Here is a 25,501-nt window from a genome sequence, read left to right as displayed (position 1 = left end):
TAATGCAATGGCAGTTTCTCTTTGTTTTCTTTTTATATATTTCATTTCTTATTTGTGTATTATCATCCACCGGATGCCATATTGTGTGAATGATACACACTGCACAGGATAGGCCATAATAAGCCCTTGGCTTCAGCCTACTCCTTTTTTCTATTTACCTTTTATTTTATTTGTGAAATGAACATGTAAATGTCTCGATGTATTCTGTCCGAAATAAACCATTCATTCATTCATTCATTCATTCATTCATTCAGTGGTTATTTTAAACAATATACCTCTGTTTCAATATCATATTATTATGTTTAATGTGCAAGCACGTTTGTATATTGTGTACACGAGGGTAGATTCTTTTGTAAAAGTGGATCCAACCTGAAAGGCTTTAAAAATGATTCACACATTTTTCTTAAATCTATAAAAAAAGGAAAAACCAAAAAAGATAATACTTTAAGACTCTTTCTTGCTTATATATGACACAATATATGATTTTTCTCTCACAAACAGACAGAGAATGCTTGTCTGTTAATAGACTGAACTTGAATGAAGATGAAAAAAAGTTAATATGGACATAAGATAAGACCACACCATGTTCACGACAAAATGACTTTACATGCAAAAGTCAGTGTTAAGTGTGACCTCTGTCAGAACCAAAGACATAGTACTTTTCAGGGAGGGTCTCCCATGCAAATATTTGCAGTGATATTAATTTTCCACTTCTGATCTGTTCAGATTTATGAGAACCAGGTTCTTCTATGTTGACATTACTTGAAAATCAATTATCATTGTTGCATTACAATAGTACTTTGATAAGACAACGAGATTAAAGCATATGTACATATATATATATATATATATATATATATATATATATATATATATATATATATATATATGTATATATATATATATATATATATATATATATATATATATATATATATATATGTATGTATGAATTTTTTTTTGTTCTAAACCGTTTCTCAAGAAATTGTCAAGGAAAAAATAAGGCTACACTGATACCTTAGACCAAACAGCTAAGTCTTTGTTAGTTCACCTCTTTAACAAAGTAATGCATGTCAGAGAGAGAGAGAGAGAGAGGGAGGGAGAAAGAAAGAAAGAAGGAGGATGTGTGCTACGCAGCAGCAATGAGACACTAAGAGATTGGCTTTCTGGCAAGAGACAGACAGACGCCTATGAGCGCCCAACCCACCCACCTTATTTCAAAGGTCACATCTACCTGTGGAAATCACTTGCCCCAGATAATGGCGGCCTGTGTGCTGCAGAGAGAGGTGAGTGCATGGGATTGATTTCCACAGTGGTGCTATACCTTTATGAAGTACATCTAACCCAGCCAAGAGACATGCATCTTAAACCGTGGAATAAAATGAGCTCAGCGTTATCTTACATGTGATGGAACTGCATTTACTAATCTGAAATCACTTTGCAGATTAAGAGAGCAGCAACTATTATTGAGATGGGCAGCAAGGCATGTGTAGGCCCAGCATACTGAATCAACTTGAATAAGGCTTATGACTAAACATTAAATGCACTTCCTGCATATCAATGGGATTTATCATTCTGTTATCTTTAAGAACTGTGTAGAAATGTTTGGACTAGTTAGAGGTGTTGAATCAAAGGTTATACAAAGAAATTGCATCAAGCAGTTACTATTTTGTATGGTGAGCTAAGAATCAGTCATATATCTTCAAAGACCTAAGGCCAGTTTGTTTCTTTTCATTAGGAAAACTGATCTCTGATAAAAAGACAGTGATCTTTACACATGATCCAATAACCACCTTCTGGACCATAGTGATTCATCTTTTTGGATCAAAAAGACATACAAATGTTTGATGTAAGTGGGCTATGTGATCTGAATAGTTAAAGACTGCTTTTGTAAGACTAATAAACTTATTCGCCTTTGACTTTTTCGTGTTTTGTGTAAAAACATCCAACATATTTATGCCACTTTGAGCACACAATTAGCAACAGATATCAGCGTCAAGTTATGCCAGTGCAAATGGCAAAATCATAATGAAACCAAATCTGTGTGTTTTAGCAGAGCTGTCACAGGAACAGCAAGGCTATCTTCTTACCACTGCCTCAGGATATACAACACATCACACAACAAACCTGTTGATTCACAGCTCTGCCCCTGCTCTCTACTCTGCGATCACAATTACTCATGCCAGAAAAGAAGACATTAGACTACTATCTTTGTATCTTTGTGTAAATATCTAGACAGTGAGTTTGCCAACAGTGAGGTTACCTGATCCAGCCCTGTCTGCTTTAACCACATGCAACTGTGAGCGTGACGGGCTGAGGCCTTCTCATATAAGGGCCCTTTTGTTTAAAAGAAAGGCAACCATCCAAAGAGGTGCTTTAATCTGTTTTCCCATATATATTTTTTTCTTTTGTAATAATTTATATCCTTCGGGGAAAGAGGCTGTGGAGGTGAGGGAAAGTTTAAACAGGCAGCTGTGTCAGTGCTGCGGGAAACACAAGACTGATTAATAAGATGTGCGGAACTGCACGCCAGATACCTGTTTAAGAAACATCACAGTTGCGCACTATTTTAACAGGATGTTTTCCTCAGAAACCTTTGCCTGGCCATGTGAGCTGTTGATCTTGATGCACACCGTGTCCCTTAAAAAGCTCTTACGTCACATATTTCACTTTAAACGTTTAGTTCAGTCCATTTGTGCAAGTTCCAAATCTCCAGAGTGAAACATTTAATAAGACAGCCAAATAAGACCAATCAACAACAGTAAGGCTTTAATGAGGTAAAAAGAAAACACAATTAAAAATGCATTATTTATTGTTTAATTACATGTAAGGTAATTAAAATAGGAATGCAATATTTTTTAGTTGCAACATTAATGAAATTGTAGATAATAAGTGCTGCAAATGAGCTGTTTTAGTGCCATTTAATTTTGTATTTTCGGCTCAGTCGGTAAATGCATATTTTGGAAATATTTAAGGCCTTTGGACAAGAGTAATTCAATTAGAGTATTTTTTTTAAAAAGAAAAGCCACTGGGAATGTTGTCATGCCTACTGCAGCCTTAAAATAAACATCAAGTGTGTTGGTAAACAAGCTGGCTAAAATAAATCACTTCAGACCAAGCAATTGTTTTCTCTTTTTCATTTTTCAAATGGCATCAATCCTAAAACGGGAACATGCATGCAAAGATTACTTCAATATTCCTTATTCATGAGTGCATTATACCTAGAAAAATTGAATGAAAACAGGTTAGATAAGAAATTTGTCTCTAAAAAAGAGGATCAGTTTATCAGTCATTAATTACAGTTTTTTTGAATTATCTATTGTGTCCGTTGCACTGTTAAAATGATCCACTTTTTATTTATTTATTGCATCTTTTGGGAGATGATTGTGTTAGAGGAAGAGTTTGCTTATGATAAGGGTTGGTACTTTATGTGTTTTCTATTATTTTGTTCATTGAAAACAAACTGTATGATAGTATAAGTACAGTAAAACTGCTCATTCATATCCCCCACAATGAAATTATGAACAAGAAAGTTCTCTATGTGAGTTAAGCAGGGTTTTTGGCCCAAGTCACTATTAACAATAGTTTATTTTTCTATATTCCAAGCTGAAGGAGGGCTTGAACTAACTTGAGGACAGTAATTTGGAATGTCATAGCAGCATCCACCGTGGTCAGAGTAACCAGTCTTGGATAAAAACTCTCCGGGCGACGTCTTGGATGTGGCGCACTCCTCTTGACACGGACTGAACGCGGCGGCGCAGGGTATTTGGTGGGAATAAAAATAGCTGGCTTGTCCCGAGATCACGTTAAAAGGGCACGGGTCCGACAGCGGCAGGGTGCAGGCGGGGATGGACGCGGAGAAAGTCTGGTTGCGGCGGGATTGCGCACAGCTGACTCTGATATAAGACATCTTCTGGTGCGTCTGCACCAGCCGCTCTGCGTCTGCGGCCCCTGCGCTCAGCCGGGCCCGCTGGGAGGCGACCGAGGCGGCGTGGCTGGAGAAGCGAGGGTGCGCGCTCAGGTAGGCGCCTGCGCCAAAGTGTGCGCGCACAGGTGTTTGGAGAGGCAGGAACTGCGGCACCGGCCAGTAAAACGAACTGGCTGCAGCCAAAGTGACGCTGGCCGCCGCCGCGCTTGAGGACACCAGTCGACTCCCTCCTCTTCTTACTCCTAGTCTGGACCGGGACGACGCCGTCGTTCTGCGCCGGAGTTTCCCCGAAGTGCCTCCTATGAAGACGTCCTCACTGCAGGGGTCGAGCATCCAGTAGTTGCCCTTACCGGGGTCATCGTAGTGGCGCGGCACTTTAACGAAGCATTTGTTGAGACTCAGGTTGTGCCTGATGGAGTTCTGCCACCCTTGTCTGTTCTGTCGGTAATAGGGGAAGTTGTCCATAATAAACTCGTAGATGCCGTTCAGCGTGAGCCGCCGCTCCGGGCTCTGGCGGATCGCCATCATGATGAGCGCGTTGTAACTGAACGGAGGTTTCTCGGGTTTAACGCTCTGCTCTGCTCCTTCACTTTTATCCGAATCCCCCTTATTTTCCTCTCTCTTCACCGCTTTAACATCCATTTTAGCGCGCTGCTTTGAGTTTTCACAGCTTTCCTCCTTGGCAAAGTTTTCCTCTTGACCTGTCTTCCCAGCTGGGTGAGATGAGCGCACTTTCCGTGGAGGAGACGCACATTCTCGGTCATCCATCACCTCTTCTCTTCTCCACAACAGGCTGCTGATGCTGAAAGAAGACTTGTGGAAGATCCGGTCAGGAGTTTTCAAATCCTCCGCGTCCATCTCCAAAGCGCAAAGTCACTCCTACTACAATTCCTCGAAGTTGTCCAGAGTGGAGCTCGCAGGAGAGCGCGTCACTGAGCGCACGGAGCAAGGCTGATTCAAAGTAGTGAGGAGCAAAAGACGCGCTGGCCGAGCTGCGTGCCAACGAATGCGCATGATCACAGCAGCGCAGGAGTCTTTATGCAAAACGTTATGCATTAGTCTGCAGGCTACGGGGTTCAAAAGTGAATTGTTCCAGATATAATTGGCGCATTTTACAGTATTAGACAGATTGTATTCATTTCAGGAAGAAGAATTCAAAACCACCAATCAACCACACAAGTGGCTATAACTCACATGGTATGTAGGCTATTTATACTTTTTTTGTTGCATTTTTGTAACATAGAAAAACTCCAAATATATAATATGCCAATATGAGGCAACCAAGCACACGTGCTTCCCCCGCCGAGACCCTTGAAACCGGTGTTGTGCACAACACCGGGATGAATGAGGGTGAAGTCAGTCTGACGAATCAGCGGCTCTCAGGTGCAAATATTACACGTGAACCGCAAGCTGCAGCATGCACTCTGCACTTTGTATTGTAGTATTGTTCATTCAGGATGGATTAGTGATCAGTTATTGCATACAAACAACTCTCCTCCAAACAGCAGACCAAAAGCCTTTTTTTCTTTCTTTTTTTAAATATGACGGAATGAAATGAATTTGATTCATTTATATTTTTATTGCATGAGGGCGGATAGAGGGACAAGGTCTTCATTAGATCAAATATGTCAATATTTTGATTATGTTCCATTAAATATGTTCAAGAATGTTTGAAAATAGAAATAAAAAACTGTCAATCAACCTTAAAGGCAACTATGCTGAAGGCACAGAGGTATTTTGCATGATGTAATTGTTGTAGTCAAGCTTTAAAGTGAATCACAGCCTGTTGTGGTGAATTGTACATGTTGCAGAAAAGACTCAGAGGTCACAACACAGTTTTGTTCTGTTTTATGTTTGAAATGACTCTTCAACTGAAGGTTTTTAAGTAGAAGCTGCTGTTTTCATTTCTGCTGCCATCCATCCATCAATCCATTTGTGCATCCATCCATCCATCCATCCATCCATCCATCCATCCATCCATCCATCCATCCATCCATCCATCCATCCATCCATCCATCCATCCATCCATCCATCCATCCATCCATCCACCCAGTATACATATAAAACAAGATTTTAAAATACATTGTTTACAACTTAAGAGGAACAAAGAAAATAAGAGGATGGGTTTAACATCTGTTCTGATACTGATATTGACGAGTATATGCCTTTTCAATGTTCCCTTTTATTGAAAAGCATAGATGATTTCCTTTTCTGACTGATCACAGAGGAGAGTGATCCTTTTGAGCTGACTGATCTAAAAAAGTTGCAGCTTTAACCACAGCAGCCATGAGACCACATTTTCAAAACAAGCACAAGATTCTTTCTTTTCTTTAGCTGTTATTCATAAAATCCCCTGTTTAAGTTGGCATTTGATTTATGAGACACAAGAAATGGCATTTTCATAATCTGTCATATGCATAGAAAAGTCAGTGTGACAGGCAGCTTCTCGAAAATCACTCACAAGTCAGTACTTGTTGGGAATACTTTCAGCTGTGCATGCAGCAGATACCGCTTTCTCAACAACTGCAGCTCATTTTTCCAAACTTTCCTCGGTTCAGCATTAGATTCCAGTACATGTGTTGTTTACTACAACCTCGTAATGGCTCCTGGAAACACCTGCACAAGGACACCGCTCCGGAAACACGCTTTCATTATTTAGCTGTTTAAAACAAATAATGAAACTTAAACAAGAGTGCCATTGACCCATCCTCCATCAGAGAAGGGCTTAAAGACCCCCGTCAGCTAAAACTTTTCGGCAGACAAGGGTTTATTCACCTTTTTAACATGTGCATTAGATCTTTTTTTAATCTTATGAGACTTATCATGAGAAAAATCAAAAATTAGTAGTATAGATGGAGATTTATTCTGTGGATCTGCAGAGGACAACGTGCAATCTAAAAACATTGAGGTCAGCCAGTCAACATATGTGATTTAGTTACTGTAGGAGATAATACTGACTACTTGCAGGAGGGGCTTAGCAGATATTTTTTATACAGTGTGAGAAATCTTTCAAATGAAAAGCTAACAAACAACAACAGTGATTTAGTCAGGCTGAGTGTGCTAGCCGCTGCACTCACAGTGAGATTACCATATTCTAGCCCCTATTTCAAGGCCATGATACCCTTTCCTTTTTTTAAATTCTTTCCAGAATATCCAATTGATGTGATTTTAGGGAAGTAAAGGAGTGTGACTTAAACTATTTCTATAATCAAGTATCATAATAATCGCTCATAATCGAAATGTTCTTACTGAAAATACTGGAGTACATGATTAGAAGAAATGCAGTTCATAAATCTTTATTTACAATATAACATCAAGTCCTTTCCATTAAAAAAATACGGTAATATTGCACTCCATAAGCATATTGCAGCTTGACCAAGTTAACTTAAAAATTGAATAACAACAATTTACAAGACCATATTCAATTCAAAAGCGGATTGAGATGCCACATGAAAGTGCTTCTCATTTGCAGACAGCTGGAGGCAGTTGGCATAATCCCCTGTAATGGCTCCCTCTGCTGAAAGATACAACCTGACAGAGTTCATGGGTAGTGCAACACAATCCTTATTTTAAAAGAGCTCCAAGTTGAAATTTTGAGATAAAGAAAAATATAAAAGAAAAAAAAACAATTAGTGAGTGTTTTGATTATTCTTTCTTCTTCCTAACACCCTTTTTGTTCCATAAATGGGATGAAACAAGAGGTAATGAGGGCATGGGTGCCGATTTCTCTGGAGAAAAATCCACTGCAAACGTTACGTTGTGCCTCTCAGTTGTGGTAGAGCAGCGTAAAGATTTTCTCCTGGGCATTCTGTGGCTCCCAAATCTCGGTGCCCACACAGGACAAAGTGTGCTTCTAAAAATCCCTGGGAAACTCCGAATTGGAGCAGCTGTTTGACCGACAATATCGCCTCTTCTCTTGGTGTGTCATCTGAAATCACAAGAAGTAGGAGGACTATTATTTTTGGCAGCATAATGTTTGTCACAGACATCATAAAACCATTAATCTGATTTATACAACCTGGAGTCTTAAAAAAAAAGAAGTTGGTACAGTATGGAATATGTAAATTAGAAAAATCGATAACATTTACAGAAGAGAATGTTAAGTTTTCTTGTTATTTTAATTTCATTTCCTAATATGAATTAGTTTTTAAGGAGCAAGGATGGGCAGAGAATCCCAACTTTGTCAAATGCATGAACTATACAGCGCAATATGATTAAATAGTTCAAGAAATCTGGAGTATTTTAGAGTGCAAAGTGTGCAAATCTAAGCTGGACATCCATGGTCTCTGGTGGCACTTCATCAAAACAGGGATTCATTAATGAAACAAAATAAATAAGTATTACTAAGTGAAACTTTGTCAAGCACTACATCATGAATGTGCCTTTCCTATACTTAAAGCTTTACTGTGGAAGAAAGAGGCCTCATGTTACCGTTGTTCAGAGCCAGCACCCATGTCTCTGAGGTCCATGTGAGATGGACCACCACACAGTGGAAATGTTTATTGTAGTCACACCAATCAATATGCAGGATCTTTGATAGTATGGAGCCGTAATGGCACCCTTGACAAAGGTGTTTACACTTTTGTGACACCAGCCATATCTCTTCTGTAGCAACATTACTTCTGAATACGACGGAGTATTAGGGCCAAACAAAAAAAATAAAAAAAGGAAATTACGAGAATAAAGTCATAATGTAATGAGAATAAAGTCGTAAAATTATGAGAATAAAGTCATAATATTACGAGAATAAAGTCGTAATATATTATAAATATATCAATATAACTTCACAAGATGCTCAATATTCTTCATTTTAACACAGGGAGAAGACTGCTCTTCCTGTTAGAGTTCTCATAAATTACCACTTTATTTTCATAATATTATGACTTTATTCTCATAAATTACCACTTTATTCATTACGACTTTATTCTCGTAATGTCACAACTTTATTCTCGGAATTTTACGACTTTATTCTCGGAATTTTACGACTTTATTCTCGTAATATTACGACTTTATTCTCATAATATTATGACTTTATTCTCATAATATTACGACTTTATTCTATTACGACTTTATTCTCGTAATGTTACGACTTTATTCTCGTAATTTTACTACTTTATTCTCGTAATATTACGACTTTATTCTCATAATATTACGACTTTATTCTATTACGACTTTATTCTCGTAATGTTACGACTTTATTCTCGTAATTTTACGACTTTATTCTCGTAATATTACGACTTTATTCTCGTAATTTTACGACTTTATTCTCATTATATTATGACTTTATTCTCGTAATTTCCAAATTTTTTTGTCTTAGTTTGGCCCTAATACTCCGTCGTATCTGAACACATTATTGATCACTGCTGTTTTGACTAAAGAGCCACTGACAATACTGTGGTAACGAGTGGGGATGGACGGACACATCTTGTAATGGCATTTTGTCCCAGAGGTGGTATTGCCACATAGAGTGAACTAATTACAGAAAAGCAGAATGAGCTTCTTGTACTAATTTTGCCATATTTTCCTGGGATACATTGCACACATTGGAAAGTCACGGCCGAGGAAGATAAGGGTATGAGTACTGTATTGTACCAGTTAGAGAATGTGTGAAAAGATTTTGATAAAAACATGTGACAATGACTCCATACTGTTCTTCTTGCACATCTTAAAACACATTTGTCAGAAGAATGGGACAATATTACAAATTAAATCTTTGCTACTTGCTTTCCTCAATGCAAGAGCATCTTTTTAGGGTTTGTGAAAAGGAATGCAACAATAAAAAAATAATAACCTGTTTCTGCGCTACCCTTTTTTTGTTTTAAATGTGTTGCTGGTTTGAAATACAAAAATGGACATGCATTGAGACGTGAAATTAAATTGCACATCATCCTTTTTCTGATTTGAGGTTGCACATGATACAGTCTTGTGTTTCTGTGGTGTTGTTGTACTAGTACAAACAGAGTGCTTACTGTTGAAATTCCCCATGAAGGCAATGCCCAGAGAGTCATTGTTGTGGCCTTTGGTATGTGCTCCAACCACACCCCAGCCACGGCCCTCAAACACAGTGCCGTCTGCTGAAACAAGAAAACTGGAACATAAAGAAAGTATTTTAAGAATCTAACAAGTTATTTTATCCAATGTTTCTCCTTTGTAGATTCAAATTTCCAAAATTAGCCCAAAATTGAAACATTTTCCTTTTGCAAAAGTAGTACTCACTTGTATCCGATATCGTCAAAGTGTCTTTGGTTCATATGCATTCTCTGAATGCTGACAACATGATCTTTACATTCTCCAAAGTCTTTGTAGCTTGGAAGGGCGGTGTGGTGTATTACAACTCTTTGCGCTTGACCTCTAAGCTTCTCCTTTTGTTTTGGGGCCACCGCTCCCCACTGCAGTCTTGAAATCATATTCACTGAAATTGAAGACAAACAAAAGCATGTATTAATAATTCTTCATAAGTGAAAACCAATTAGTAAAGATCATTATCTGCTTTCATACCCGTTTGCTCCGTCAGTCTGCAGGCAGCGTTGACTGTGATGACTGACCAGAGGCAGATTATGTAACCTCCCTTATCACAATTGGTTTTAGTGGGTGTGGTCTTGGAAAGTACACCTTCCTTGTTCTCCGTTGTTGCACGTGGATACATGCAAACCAGTTATTTTCCAACTGGTTCGGCCTGCAGAGTTATAGTTTTCGATTGCCCAACCGGCTGCTAGGAATATATGTTTGAAAAAAGAGGAAGTAGAATTGAATAATACCCAAATATTGCTCACCCCGGAGGAAACTCAGTGGAAGTTTGTTTCACACACTCCAAACATGGCTTCTTCACAACAAATGAAAAAGTCCTTGGAGTTTTACCAGGAAATTAGCTGGTACTGTTTTGCAATACTGTTAATCATAGGCTGGCAAGAAAAAGTATGTTAACCCCTTGGAATGAATGTGTTCTCTGCAGTAATTTCCCACAAAAGGCATATCAAGTGGCTAGCTGTCATCACTTTTGCGACTTAGTACTGTCTTGACCTCTGAGGATAGCTTCAGAGCTGTGAATGAAGACCTAACAGAGAACTATCATGCATATTTTACAGGGAACATGTTTTGATGTGTTGCTAATTCGAGGACGAGGCTTGACTTAGCACCAGTTAGTTTGTGCTGATCCTGAGTCAGCTCAAATACAGCGATACTTTCCGATGTTCCCACCTGAAATAACATTTTAAATGTTAAAATGTTTATGTAAAATAATAGCATAATTGGTGTCCAGTGTTCAGGTGTTTTGTTATACAGTTTAAAGCCACAATGCAGACCCTCTCAGTCAGGTAAAGAAGACACTAGAAATAACTAAAGGTTTAAGACACCACTGGGATGGACAACAGACATTGCTGACCAGGAAGGTGACAATACCAAACCCGGGCCACCGAACAAGTTGGGAATCATAACAGAGCACCTTTGAGGAGGCTGCTGATCTAACTGACCTACATCCAGATGACCTACATCTTCGGAACGGTGAAGCATGGTGGGGCAGCATCATGATTTGGGCTTGCATCTCTGCCACAGGTCCTGGACTGCTTACTGCAGTTGAGGAGAGATTATCTCCTAAAATATCCTACAGGGTAATAATAATCTACCAAATTATCCTACAGGATAATGTTGGCATGGATGTCCACCAGCTACAGTTTACAAGCTGGCGGATGCAGCAAGAGATTGACCCTAAGCATGAAAGTACATTTCTGTTATAAGAAATGTTCGAAAGATTCCTCCAGAACTTTGCGCAGGTTTGAACCAGAGCTAAAAGCACTTGCTTATAGCCGAAGGATGTTAAACTTTGATTCCAAGGGTTCACTTACTACTTACCTCCAGCACTGTGAATGTTTAAAAAACATGTTTAACAAAGATGCAGTGTCTTGATAAAGACAGTTCTGGTTGTTTGTATTATCGGCTTAAGTACACTGAGTTGGTGTATCACTTTAATTCTGATGATCCTCAGATATCATTTTACTGCAAATGAATGCAGAAAAACTATTAATTATAAAAGATTCACATACTTTTTCTCATCCCTGCAGCACCTCAGTCTACGGAAACCAGAGAGCAGGTGGTGTGACCTTCAAATGAATAAGGAGCCTGAAAACCTGCACCTTCTGTATTATTAAAAACACATACAATCTGAATTACTTATATATATGGTAATGATAAAATGTCATAAAACTTTCAAAACAAAAATGATGCATAATGATAGTAAAAGGGGTATGTTCACCACTGTATTTATTTAGTCGTGTTGCTCAAGTAAAAACTGTCAGTAAAAACAATTAACTCATGAATGAAAGAGAATAACGGAGTAAATATTAAAAATAGTACATTTCCATCACATTTTGTTTCCGTTACTGCTTAATTTAGTATAACAGCAACTCAGCAGTCTACGGCCATCGTTGTCTGAATCGTCAGTTGAGTCATCCAGTTGCAGCAGGAGGGGGATTGGACTGTAGGCAGGCCATTCAACCACTCATTCTCGGTGTTTATGAAAGCATATCGTCATAAGTCATGCAGAATGATTGCCTACATGAATCATCACACTGAATCATCACACCGCGATGGAAAAGATGTCAGTTTGATTGTACCACACGGGTCCAAAATACCAGTCTACTCTAATGCGAGTCAGAAGTCCTGACGCATCAATATTCCCCCGTACCACCATAGATGCTGGCTGGCTTTTGCAACATTTGTTGACTTCATTTGATTTCTTTGTCATTTTTTTGGCAAATAGAACACAATCTTCACTTTTCAAAATAAAATAAATAAAATACCTGAGTTTATTTATGGCTTCTTCCTTGCATAGCATAGTTTCAGGTTACATTTCAGGATGAAGCACTTAATTGTGTTGTGACACTGGTTTTCTGAGGTAGGTCGAAAAAGCTTTCATTTCTAAGAAACGTACATTTTGTTGTTGTGTTTTACAAAAAAATAAGAATTTGTATCCTGTGCTTTACCAAAGCTGCAGCAAAGAGTTAATGCATATATTTAAAGAAAACAACAATTGCCAGAGTTGTCCAGAGCTTTTGTTTACAATTTTTTTCTCAGAACAAAAAAACGTGTAGCTGGGATTTTGTGTCTGCATCCGTCTGTTTGGTCAAGTTTCAGGGGCAGTTTGGTGCTGCATCTGATTTAGTGGGACAGGACTTCATTGATGTCGGTAAGAAGTCATGCTGCTGACGCCAGAAAGGAAAATACATTGTCACATACAGTAAATTATATAAAGACCTAATTACATGACTTCAGCATTTCTACCGTGAGAAAGGAAGAACCCAGTCTCGCTATGAACACAATTAGGAAGTTGCCCAGTCTCAACGCTGGAATCTATCTAGTTTCTGGGACTGTTGACATGAAGTTACAATCCAAAAAGGATCACAAGACACATCATTGACCTCTTCTTTTGTATGCATTTGACAACCAGTTATAACTGCACCAAGTAAACATTGTGCCAATACTGACAACACTAAGGAAGGAGATATGATGGTAATCGTTTGGATGGTGCCTGCTTAGTGTGAGTGGCCATGGTTGTCAGGACGGCCTGTGTGCAGCCCTGTGATGCACAGACACCTTGAACCTCACTCAGCAACAGGTGGGATAGGCTCAAGCCCTATGAAATGGGTATAGCAAATGAATAAATGTAATAATAAAATTACAGACCTTTGGCACGACAAAGCTTAGAATTTTCCTATTAAAGAAGCTCTTGGTTTATTTCTCTTCTCCATTAGTGGTGGGAACACCTCTGAACAAGTCAACACAACAAAGAAGAATCTGCCAAACTTGTCCACCTGAGGGTTTTATGTGTTTTTTGAGGAATTACTATAATGTGTTGGAAACTACTGAAGAAATATTGTTGAGGCTCTATAGAGTGTACCGCACCAGATCTGATAAACAGTTTAAAGTGAATGAAAAATACCTTGTTTATCCCCAAAGGGAAATTCTGCAACATCAAAACTACAAAATTCAGAAAGGGATTTATAGATAAAAAAAAGATAGAACTTCTATCACCTGAATATGTTGAAGCTGTCAGGTGAAACACCTTGTGTTTACTGTGCAGAATCTTTTAGGGTGGTGTGCATGTGGATAATTTGATTTCTAATAAAGACACTTTACATGACGTTTACATGACTCTTTGATTTCACCATAATTTCCAACATATACAGGAATGTTGAGTTTTTCCAAAAGTTTCCCTTGAGGTGATCTGTACAGTAACACTTTTATAAGGAGACTACCGAAAAAAAACAAGGAACAAAAATAAAATAAAGACAAAAATACCCTTGTTATTGTAGCAAAGATGACTTTCCAGTCAGGAAAGTACTTAGATTCTGTTTTTTCCTTCAGGTATCCTACATGTTGCCCATTTTCTTTGCCTATCAAATAAACTATTTGAATTAAGTAATTTGGTTATGAACAACTAGCCTAAATCACTACCAAGCTAAATAATATACATTGTTTTAAAGTGATTGCTGAACTACAATTGACAGAATTAAGAGCCCAACATTTTTTTTAAGTAAAACAAGAAAAATCTGGTTTATTGCAATAATACAATTTTATCAAAATGACAACTGCTAAACACATTATATTCACAATTTAAAAAAAATAGGAGTATCACAATACAATGATATCAGAGACTTTAGCAGTGCAGCTTTTTTACAAAACCTCACTCGGCTCCTACACAGACTGGAAAAGGGAGGAGTAAAACACAACTGACTGAGAAGTAGCTTGAAATACTATTTGCAAAGAGCAAAACTATAGATCCAGATGCTCAACCCTGTCATCATCACCAGCTTTCACTCAGTCCATCGGTGTCCACAGTGAGGGGCCGTGCAGACGTAGTACAGTCGCATAGCGTCCTAACAGAAAAGACAGAAAATAACAGATGTCACAACATGTATTTAACTTTTGGCTTTAAGTAAGTTCAAAATGCCAATCATAACGCCACAATCCACATAGAGCTTTCAGAACTCACGAATGGGAGCGTGTTGTAGTGTCAAACGGCTTCTTCTTTTGCTGCTGCTTCTGAGCTTTATTGTGTTGAAACCATTATTTTTGAATCATTTGGTTTGGATGTTTTTCTGACCTGGAGGTTTTATACTAGTAATTCTGGCCATTTTTAAACATTAGTTTTAATGCCACGACCAAGGAAAGTTGTTTACATGTGGAAGCAGAAGATAAGGTTTCCAAAGACCAGCTGATTATCAAAAAAATATCTCAAATGCAATGAGTTGAAAAGGATAAGTTATGGATGTTGAGCACAAGAAAAATGGAGAGCAAAAAGAAATATATTTTTTGACTCCCCTCCCCTCAAAAATCATCAAATGGAGCGTCAGATCCCCGGGATGGGACGGATGATCCTGATAGGAGTCAGGAGAAACCCCCCTTTTTTTCCTAGGTGTGGCTGCAGGGGCATATCCTCGACCCTGAATCTCTACATGGATTTTGGATGATACAGGAGGACTAAAAATGTGACACAGGCAAGCAGAAGAAGGCCAGGAGAGCTTGCAGTGTTTGCTGAAATCCTGGACATGCAACTGCGAAGGAGCACCAAATGCCCCCACCTTTAGGAACTGAGGTCCAGATATGTGTATATTTAAAAAACAAACTATGGAAAAAAAAAACACCACCATACCAGAGTTGTATTATACCCATGAGAGACCGATAACAGATAAGTTACAGATAATTACAGTATGGTAGGAGTATTTGTGTGTTTCATAGTAGAACTTCCAGTTAAATCCCTCCAGATGGTAAAACTACACCACCTGCTGATGTATATCGGTAGCTGCACTGCCACTTTGCTTTTAATGTTTAAAAAACATTTTGATACTTTGATACCACCAATATGTGTATCAATACTGTATAGCCCATCTTAATATCTTCTCAGATAAGATACAAAGCGCATCTAATTCCATCTGTGTTACATGTTACTCTCTTTCACTGCAGAACATATTCACTCCACAAATCATACATTTGTCATTAGGTAACACATTTGTGAGGAACATGCATTTGTGGAATGAGCAGCAGAGCTGAGTATGTGGGCTGTGCCCAAGAAAAAAATGCCAAATCTTCTCTGCCAATGACAAACAGCTTATTTTCCTGTTGCTATTGACTCTTACGTTGGTCTCTGCAACACGTGCACTGGAACCTGAACATGTGCAAAAACATAGTGTTCAGTGATGAGTCCAGATTCGGGCCAGAGTCACCAACACAACCACGTTGGCTGACTTGTGACAAACTGGTTGAAGAATGGGATGCACTCCCACAGCAGTGTGTGTCCAGACCTGTGACCAGCACGAGGTTTCCAGGTTATTGTATATGGTTCTTCCACACGCTACTGTGGCTCCTGTTTGTTAAATGGATAAAATGTTAAATTGCCAATACGTGTTCTTTCTTCAAACTTCAGTTATTCAATTCACCCAACAAGAGTCAAAGTTGTTTGTCATTGGCAGAGATGATTTGGCTAATTTTTTTTTTTTTTTTTTTAAATTGAATTAACTCGAACCATCATACTGCTGTCAGACTACACCATCTCCTGGAGAAACTTCATAAGTGCAAATCTGGTTTTAAACAATAGTTTATCATAATAACCACCATAGACAACAATGTATGATGATGTACATGCTTAACTAGTGAGTGGAACACCATTTTTAATGACGGATTTTGAAATATATCGAGTTCGCAATGAAGGTTTAACAATTTTCCCTACATGTTTGGATACTACTATAAAATGACAACAACATATCTCAATCGTGCCTGGGATTGGCACCATACAACTTAGCTTATGTGAATGTATCCTTTTTTTCATTACCTCAGCCTTCATACTGTGCGACTGGAAGAACACTGCCTCCTTGTGACCACACCTGAGGAGAGAAAAGGAACGGCACAATGTTAAAAACTCATACAAGTATTGAGAATCACAACATTTCCAGGATGGTGTTCAACAAGAGGGGCACATGCTGTCACTTCTGTCAAAAAATATTATTTAACCAAGAATAACGAGTAAAACCAAACAATGAACAGGTAATAAGCAATGGACAACTCTACATGAGCTGTGACTGCCACAAAATGTAACAATTTTAATTCTAGGTCCTGAAAGAGCTACAGGTTGTTGATCCTACTGTGATTTAGCATAAAAATGCATGTGGCTGTTTTAAATATATTTAACTACAGATACAGATTTTAGGTTAAACTCTCTTCTTTCTTGTGTGGATGGTCAAACCTGTTAAACCTACTATGAGCTGGACGTTACAAAATTCCATTACACTGAGCACTGAACCAAGGTAAAATAAAATAAATCCATAAAAAGTTCAAGCGGATGTGGTAAAACCTTACTTTGGACAGGGGTGATCCTCTGTTCTCGGTAGTGTTGGATCCTGGGCTATATCAGCGATGATCTGAGTCAGTTCACTGGGGAAAAAAACAAAAAAGAAGACAATGATTGGGACTTGGCTAGTCATTAATTTGAGACTCTTATAAAGAATTTACATATAAATCCAACTGTCAACCTGATGCTGTAGTCTACATGCACATGAAGGGGATCTATTTAGCAACCAAAGTGTGTCAGATTAGGTGAAATTAGTGGCTCAAGCTCAGTTGACCTATTACAACACACACTAAAACATATGATAAATCTTTGGTTAAACTGGGTGCAGAAAATTAGGAAATATGACCCACTGTAAATTGGAGAGACGTACAGCTCTGCACATTTCATACATCCAGTAAATTTTAGATTTTATTTTGTTTCCTATAGTGGTCTGTATTGATTTATTCCAATACTCTTCCAGCGGAGCACGTGCAGAGCATGTAGACCAGTTGCTGTCCCTTTGAACATTTACATGCACGGATTAGCTTGTGTCCTTCCACCACATTATCTTGGCGCGTCAGTCCGACTATGAGAAGTTTGATCCCCCTCAATCTCAGTGGGACTAACACAATAAAACAATAGTTTTTTTTCACTAAATTCATGAAAGTGTACCAAGTGTTCTTCTGAAAGAGCCAGAAAGAGTCTACCTGTTCCTTCTTAATTTATACCAAAAGTGTTGCAGGTACAGAAGTAAAATTAAAACAGTAATCAATTCTCAGTGACTGATGTATGAATATGTCATTTCATGTATTGATTCATTCCAGACATGTCAAAACCATTGTGTAGATCTGTGTTTACTTACTCAACCTCATGGGTGATCTTGTTTACATAGATGCAGCTGTTGTCTGCCTCTTGCTGGTAGTCACAGTTTCTGCACTGGAGGTGCAAAATAAATACAATAAATAAATCGGTAAAAATGTTTTTACACATACATTGTAAAGGACGGCAGTGATATTCTGGTTTCACTGTAAAGCAGAGTCTGATGACTGGCTGACAGCACACTGCTCATGGAAAGAGACATGCAAACTTGGGTTTGGAAAGAAGGAAGGAAGGAAGGAAGGAAGGAAGGAAGGAAGGAAGGAAGGAAGGAAGGAAGGAAGGAAGGAAGGAAGGAAGGAAGGAAGGAAAGAAAAGGACGGAAAGACAGACAGACAGAAAGAAAGACAGAAAGAAAGAGAGAAATAAAGAAAGAGAGAAAGAAAGAAAGAAAGACAGAAAGAAAGGAAGGACGGAAAGACAGACAGACAGAAATAAAGAAAGAGAGAAAGGACGGAAAGACAGACAGACAGACAGAAAGAAAGAAAAAGAGAAAGAAAGAAAGAAAGAGAAAGAAAAAGAGAAAGAGAGAAAAAGAGAAAGAAAGAAAGAAAGAGAGAAAGAAGGTAAGGAAGGAAGAAAGGAAGGACGGAAAGACAGACAGGCAGACAGAAAGAAAAAGAGAAAGAGAGAAATAAAGAAAGAGAGAAAGAAAGAAAGAAAGAAAGAAAGAAAGAAAGAAAGAAAGAAAGAAAGAAAGAAAAAAAAAGAGAGAAAGAAGCGTTGTCGTTTACCACCTGTCAATACTTTCGGTAGTGTGGCAGGTTTAACTTATAAGTAGCTTATAAACATGTAATTTAAGTTTCAGGTTTCACGATACATTTAATTTTCTGGACAAACTCTTAACAGATCAGGTAAAATATTCAAAACTAATTTCTTAAAATCTCACCAGATTCAACAAAACAAATGACAAAACAGAGTTTTTGAATTATTTCCAGAGCAGTCCTGATGTTAAACTCATATCCTTAAGGAGCTAACGAGGCTAAGCTCGGGTTTACTGCAGACACTCACCGCGTACAGCAGGATGCGGTTTTCTTTGTCTTCTTTAGGGTACAACATGTTATTACTGTGGAGAAAAGAGTCAACGTGGTGAAAATGTCTTTATTCTGTAAGTAAGTGCGTGATTAAGAAAGACACAACACGTTGACATGCAGCGATGGATGGCGACTCACTTCTCCAACGATTATACGGTTAAAGACTCACCATTCTTGACAAAAACGGATCCCAACAAACCCTGGCTCGTATGTACCGCTCTCTAAATCCATTGGAAATTGTATTTAATAAAGAAAAGTCTGTTAAATTTAATAGAAGTGATACTCTGTACTCAAGCGTTTCACACACAATCTCTCTGCGCATGCGCGTAATATTCTGGATGTTGGTTTTAGCCACAGCGCCCCCACGTGTTGGGGAAATATAAAAAAATAAAAATAAATAAATAAATAAATAAATAAATAAATAAAATAAAATAAAATAAAATAAAATAAAATAAAATAAAATAAAATAAAATAAAATAAAATAAAATAAAATAAAATAAAATAAAATAAAAAATACAATACAATACAATACAATACAATACAATAAAATACAATAAAATAAAATAAAATAAAATACAATACAATACAATACAATAAAATAAAATAAAATAAAATAAAATTAAATAAAATTAAATTAAATTAAATTAAAAATAAAATTAAAAATTAAATTAAAATAATAAAAAAATACAAAATAAAATAAAATATAAAATAAAATAAAATACAATACAATAAAATACAATAAAATACAATACAATACAATACAATACAATTCAATTACAAATAAAATTAAAATAATAAAAAAATACAAAATCAAATAAAATAAAATATAAAATAAAATAAAATAAATACAAAAAGGCTCCCTATCAAAAGAAAAAAGAAATACAAGAAAGCTCCCCACCCCAGCCCACACAAACAGAACACAAACACTAACAATTGCATGACCATAGCAGCATATTGCTTTTATTGATGTTTCTGGGCAAACACAACTGTCAAGTTGCTTCACCTTGTTGTAACACAGGGGAAAAACCCATTCAAGAATCACTCTGATGTTTTCACTCTCATGCCATTAACCCAGACGAAACCCGCTGAAGATGGTGTCACTATCTCCTGTTGAAAAAATATAATTTCTACCAGGCCCCCAAACATTCACAGATACCTTGTTGTTTTTTCCCAGCTTAACCACACTGCTGATACTGGCCACTTGGCTACATTTGTCAGGAAAGGATGGGTGATACAGAGACACTACTTCGTCTCCATTCTTGAATATAGCACACTGCCCTCTGCCACACACAGACGCATGCACAGTAAAGTTGTAGAAACCATCCACAGGACAGGTGAAGATGCCAGTTTCATGGTCATAACCTCCTCCCTCGTTGATCAGCACGGTGCGAAACTTCAGGACCCCAGAGTGGCATGGGTAGCTGTCACACGGGTGTAACTTTGCTGTGAAGGCTGTAATCCCTAAAGTGGGTGACATAATAATAATTAAAACCATGTCCTGTGTTTTCACAACTGACAACTACACAATAATTTTTGATTTCTACCTGATGAAGAGATGTTGTCTCCACGACCTGGAATAGCAGTCATCGTTTCTCTCTGAAGTACACCTTTAACAAATATAATGATATAAAACTTTGACGCTTTGAACATAAATTATGTAAGTGATGATGTCATATCTAGTGAGTCGGGTAACATTCAAGATAGTCAATTGTGTAATAGATATTTTTATTTCAAAAGATAATGCACCAAGTGCCATGACATTATTGTAAAAATACTCAAAATATCAACAGTCGTGTTTCCTTCCTTGTGCTTGAATTCTTGAGCATTCCCTGGATCAGTGCAAATCAAGGGTCCTCTCATAAATTAACAGAAATTATATAAGAGTCATTTACACACACTTCTAATTATCTTTGGTAATTGAGACAGGTATAAAATAAATCTAACTTTGGAGAAAAGAGCTTCTTACCTGTTGTTGTCTGGCAAGAGAATGCTGCAAATGTAGACTAGACAAGCACAAGCACACCCTTGAGTTGTTTATCCAGTTTTCTAGTACAACTGGTTCAAGAATTTAAATCACATATTAGATTTTACCTTCCATAGGTCCATGTATACCAAGACATCTTAGTTCATTGTTAATGTAAATGAAAGCTGTGGAAGCTTTGGAATAATAGTGTGATTATAAACCAATCACTTTTGAAATACATTTTTTTTCAGTGCACAGGATCACTTTTTCTTGTGTTTTTTCTTCCCCTCAGTCCCCCTTTTTAAAAAGAGGGACCACCACCTCGGTTTGCCACTCCAGCGGTACTGTCCCCTTCCTCCATGCGATGTCGCAGAGGCGTGTCAACCGCGACAGCCCTACAACATCCAGAGACCTGAGGCACTCAGGGCGAATCCCATCCACCCCCGGTGCCACTGAGGAGCTTATGAACCACCTCAGTGACCTCGGCTTGGGTGATGGATGGAGTCCTCACCCTCTGCTTCCTCAATGGAAGGCATGTCAGTCGGGTTGAGGAGATCCTCGAAGTATTTCTTCCACCGACCAACAATGTCCCCAGTCGAGGTCAATAGCTCCCCACCCACACCATAAACAGTGCCGGCAGAGTACTGCTTCCCCCTTCTGAGGCGCCGAACGGTCCGCCAGAAAAAATGGCACTTCATTTTAGAAAAATTCTTAGAAGTTCCAGAAATACAGGAACTAAGTCCTCAACTAAATGAAATGAAACTATAACATTTAAGCAACTTAAAATGATCCCACAATGCACTTTCATTTACAACATAAATACTCTTCAAATTGGTTGCAGGATACAGAAAAGAACGGTTGACTATTGCAACTATTTGTATATTTGTTTTTTAAATTTCAAAAAATCAGTTTCTACTTGTGCAAGTCTCAAACTAACTATCTTGCTCATGCCATGATGCAAGATCAACCACTGACTTGGTGATGTTGACATTCGGCGCTTCTGTCTCTTGCTGCAATAGTGGTTAATGCCTCCCCACTGGTATGTGAACACTTATGTGACAAGTCACAAAGCAGTGGACAACAAATTCCATAATATGATATATGAATGATGCCAAATTTAGATTTGGAGGACGAGCCTTCTGCTATCAGGCACCATTACTATGGAACCAACTTCCAGTTTGGATTAAAGAGGACCTATTATGAAAAACACGTTTTTTCTTGCTTTAACATGTATAAAGTGGTCTCCCCTCAGCCTGACAACTCAGAGAAGGAGGAAAGAAACCAAATTCTGCAGTGTCTGTACACCCCGCCCAGATGATCCTTCTAGTGTCATGTGACTTCTACGAGCCGTTCAGATTCTGCTCCCGTCGTTACGCAACGACGGGAGCGATTTCCATAGGTCGGCTTCCGCTGCTGAAACCATGCCCACAACTAACTCCACCGGGACAAGAACGCCGCCATTGTTTCGAAGCATATAAGTGTATCGTGTGGCTGTTTCAACAACGAGGGACAGTAAAAATTAGGTTTTGCATCGACACTTACCCTCATAAAAGGATCAGTACCAACAGTACGGACCCGGCAACTGCACACGAGTCAGCGGTAAGTGACATTAATTTTTTATGTTATTTATATTTGTCTACGGGTAACACCAGAGCTCCGGTGAGTGGCTCTGGTGGCTCCAGTGTTACCTAACGGAGCCACTCACCAGAGCTCCGGTGTTACCCGTTAGGTAACACCGGAGCTCCATTAGTAATACATATTTTTCTGTCGATGGTTTCAGATCTTCCAAGCAATGCACCTGAAGCTGTTCAACGACACCTTCAGAAGAAATGCACGGTCCTTCCTTGAGCCAGCAATAGTGCATAAATGTTATTTATATACAACTTGGTGTATATAAACAGTGTATGGTGTATATAAGTGGTGTATATAATGTGTACAAATGTTATTTTATTTTTTTTAACCATAAAGTTGCCATTTGTGAACTTTCAGTGTTGTGATTTCTTTACAGTTAACTGATTTATTTGTCTTGTAACATAAGAAATGAAATGATGAGGAATCGGAGTAAAGAACTGTGGTGTACCACAGAATTCAATTAAATCTTCCTGTGTGAATTAGTGTGAAGACGAGGTGACTCGTTCCCCCCTTCAGGTAACTAAAGGCTGATTTATGGTTCCGCGTTACACCAACGCAGAGCCTACGGCGTAGGGTACGTACGCGTCGATTTAACGCAGAACCGTAATTCAGGCTTTAAGATCCCAGGGAGTCGTTTACACCGTGTCTTACTGCATGCGAGTGTCCGACTATCGCGTCAAGCTGCGTGACATCGGACGCTCTCTGTCCACACTGAAACCGTTAAACTCGCGGCCAGTTAGGACAGTCCAATACAAAAAAAATAAAGCAATGGAATCGATTTTGTCGCTGAAGCTCGCTTGCATGGGACACGCTTTAATAGTGTACGCAGCCGCTGCTCTTCTGCCCGGAGCAAGGCTTTGTGCCCTCCCTTGCTACATGTCATTCAGGCAGCCAATCAGCGCAGAGCCTCATTATCATAGCCTCCCCTCCCCTCAGAATCCCTCATAGAGAAGGAGGTTAGAAGCGGTAAAAATAAAGACATGGCCCAGAGGCTGAATTTCTAATTTCTGTAGAAAAAAAACAACCAAAAGCTTGTTTTTAAGACATTCAAGGCCTGTTTAAAATATACATTAAATGCCATAATAGGTCACCTTTAAGGAGGCTGACAAAACACCTCAACCTTTAAAATCAAACTTAAAACATTTGTGTTTAGTAAACCTTTAGTCAGTGGCCAGTAGTCATAGCTGCAGCTACAGGACAAGACTAAAACAGTTTGTTTTAAACATAGCTTCATCCTAGATATGTTGTTAAAGGTATTGTGACATCATTTTTAACATGCTTTTAACACTATTAAAAGTCTTGGCCAACATCCCTCAAATGTGTCTAAAAGAGTGTAACAAGAAAAACTTCACTCTAGTAATCTTTTCCTGGCTTTCTATTACAGTGTTTTTTTGCGCCGTGAAAAATGCTTCCTTTACCCCCTTTCCTGTCAATCATTGCTCCGCTCCTCCTCCCAACCTCCTCCTCCTCCAGCCATACGCTCACAGCGGCGTCGGGAGCGACAGGCGAAGCACGGAAAAGCAGGAGGGCGAACCACAGCAAACAATCATAAAAATAAAGGCATGTAAATAAAGTGTCCCCTTATCTTAAGTCCAGTCAGTGGCCGCGGGTCTTCCTAGCAGTTTTCCTCCGCTGATGAGAACAGAAGAGGCTGTAAACAGCTCCGTGTTAAGCCTGATTTATGGTCCGCGTTAAATCGACGCAGGCAATACGCCGTAGGGTTCAGCGTACGGTGCGCGTCGCCGCGTAACCCTTCGCCGTAGGTTCTGCGTCGGTGTAACGCGGAACCATAAATCAGCCTTTATGGTGCACTGGAGAGGAGAGGAGGCAGGAGCTGGGTGGAGGGGGCGGTGATTTAGCGGGCCGTTACGTAACGGCCCGCCAGCAAACCAGGTGCGCTGTTTTTGCACAGTTATGCGGAAAATCCCAGAAAGCACACAATACACTGAATGTTAAAAGTTCGTTGTTTTTTGGGTGTAATTGATGTCAAGACACCCAACAAAACACAAAAAATCAAGAAAAATGTGTTTTTCATGTCACAATCCCTTTAAAGGCCTATGGTGCAGGGGGACTCCAACATGATCCACTGATCCACTGGTGCCCATCACCCCTCCTTCTCTCTTTACATACATCACCGATCAACCTTCAGTTATTAATTTATTAAGTTATTAAGTATCTCAAAACCAACATTGTTCTTGTAGTTTATTGTGCTTGTTTTGCCCCCCCCGTTCCTTTTCTCTTCTGTGCATGTTTGCAGGCCAGAGCTTCCAGAGCTGCATGCTGACCTGCAGTTCCCCCCCCCCCCCCCCCCCCCCCCACCTCAGTGTCTGCTGTCTACATCTGTTTATATAGTCATCTCTATAGTGCACCAACTGTGGAACTTGTGGAAATACTACTAAACTAAACTACTAAACACCTATGTATAATATGTCAACACTAGTCACTAGTCACCACTAGGTGACTATCTGGACTGAAACTGAATGCATCTAGATTACCAGAAATAAAAACTTGAGAAAGTATTCAAGTTTCAGGAGATTTAATTAATAATCATTTGCATGCAAATGGATCAAAATGTTCATCAGGCATCTTGATGCATGAATGACACAGAATAAGAGATGCATAGTCATTTTGAACACCACAAAATAAACAGGTCATTGTGACACAAGAGCATATCTTTTCAGGAACAAAAATATGAGCTTGCATTCTCTCTACCCAGACCAAGGCGGATATTTTATGATCGCAAATAGCCA

The 25,501-nt window shown here is 38.7% G+C and overlaps 4 protein-coding genes across 4 annotated transcripts; all 4 read right to left on the bottom strand.

The window, feature by feature from the left end:
- Positions 1-2,832: 2,832 nt before the first annotated feature.
- Positions 2,833-4,786, bottom strand: foxg1c (forkhead box G1c). The gene has a single exon (XM_061720514.1). It carries the CDS (start codon positions 4,784-4,786, stop codon positions 3,587-3,589), a length of 1,200 nt encoding a protein of 399 aa, XP_061576498.1. The 3' UTR covers positions 2,833-3,586.
- A 2,235-nt stretch (positions 4,787-7,021) lies between these two features.
- On the bottom strand, positions 7,022-10,574 carry pglyrp5 (peptidoglycan recognition protein 5). The gene is made up of 4 exons (XM_061720261.1): positions 10,427-10,574; positions 10,145-10,340; positions 9,898-10,016; positions 7,022-7,856 (listed from the first exon to the last, which is right to left on the bottom strand). Exons 1-4 carry the CDS (start codon positions 10,572-10,574, stop codon positions 7,681-7,683), a joined length of 639 nt encoding a protein of 212 aa, XP_061576245.1. The 3' UTR covers positions 7,022-7,680.
- A 3,880-nt stretch (positions 10,575-14,454) lies between these two features.
- Positions 14,455-19,482, bottom strand: polr2i (RNA polymerase II subunit I). The gene is made up of 6 exons (XM_061720260.1): positions 19,326-19,482; positions 19,134-19,188; positions 18,109-18,182; positions 17,276-17,350; positions 16,752-16,803; positions 14,455-14,799 (listed from the first exon to the last, which is right to left on the bottom strand). The coding sequence occupies exons 1-6, from the start codon at positions 19,385-19,387 to the stop codon at positions 14,737-14,739; spliced, it is 381 nt and encodes a 126-aa protein (XP_061576244.1). The 5' UTR covers positions 19,388-19,482; the 3' UTR covers positions 14,455-14,736.
- A 644-nt stretch (positions 19,483-20,126) lies between these two features.
- LOC133442293 (complement C1q tumor necrosis factor-related protein 5-like) lies at positions 20,127-20,759 on the bottom strand. Its single transcript, XM_061720259.1, has 2 exons — positions 20,701-20,759; positions 20,127-20,617 (listed from the first exon to the last, which is right to left on the bottom strand). The coding sequence occupies exons 1-2, from the start codon at positions 20,741-20,743 to the stop codon at positions 20,223-20,225; spliced, it is 438 nt and encodes a 145-aa protein (XP_061576243.1). The 5' UTR covers positions 20,744-20,759; the 3' UTR covers positions 20,127-20,222.
- Between the last annotated feature and the right edge of the window lie 4,742 nt (positions 20,760-25,501).

This window comes from Cololabis saira, chromosome 4 (assembly GCF_033807715.1).
Source record: "Cololabis saira isolate AMF1-May2022 chromosome 4, fColSai1.1, whole genome shotgun sequence".
NCBI lineage: Eukaryota > Metazoa > Chordata > Actinopteri > Beloniformes > Belonidae > Cololabis > Cololabis saira.
This window is presented reverse-complemented; position numbering and strand designations above follow the sequence as displayed.

Excerpts from the sequence above, each read along its gene's own strand:
- foxg1c (XM_061720514.1), bottom strand. The coding sequence starts at position 4,786 with ATGGACGCGGAGGATTTGAAAACTCCTGACCGGATCTTCCACAAGTCT.
- pglyrp5 (XM_061720261.1), bottom strand. The coding sequence starts at position 10,574 with ATGTATCCACGTGCAACAACGGAGAACAAGGAAGGTGTACTTTCCAAG. Across the intron at positions 10,341-10,426 it reads CAGACTGACGGAGCAAACGG|TGAATATGATTTCAAGACTG; the intron begins GTATGAAAGCAG and ends CTTCAATTTCAG. Across the intron at positions 7,857-9,897 it reads CTTCATGGGGAATTTCAACA|ATGACACACCAAGAGAAGAG; the intron begins GTAAGCACTCTG and ends TTGTGATTTCAG.
- polr2i (XM_061720260.1), bottom strand. The coding sequence starts at position 19,387 with ATGGATTTAGAGAGCGGTACATACGAGCCAGGGTTTGTTGGGATCCGT. Across the intron at positions 16,804-17,275 it reads GAGGATCACCCCTGTCCAAA|GTGTGGTCACAAGGAGGCAG; the intron begins GTAAGGTTTTAC and ends TTCTCTCCTCAG. Across the intron at positions 14,800-16,751 it reads CGCACAGTATGAAGGCTGAG|GACGCTATGCGACTGTACTA; the intron begins GTAATGAAAAAA and ends CTTTTCTGTTAG.
- LOC133442293 (XM_061720259.1), bottom strand. The coding sequence starts at position 20,743 with ATGACTGCTATTCCAGGTCGTGGAGACAACATCTCTTCATCAG. Across the intron at positions 20,618-20,700 it reads AGACAACATCTCTTCATCAG|GGATTACAGCCTTCACAGCA; the intron begins GTAGAAATCAAA and ends CACCCACTTTAG.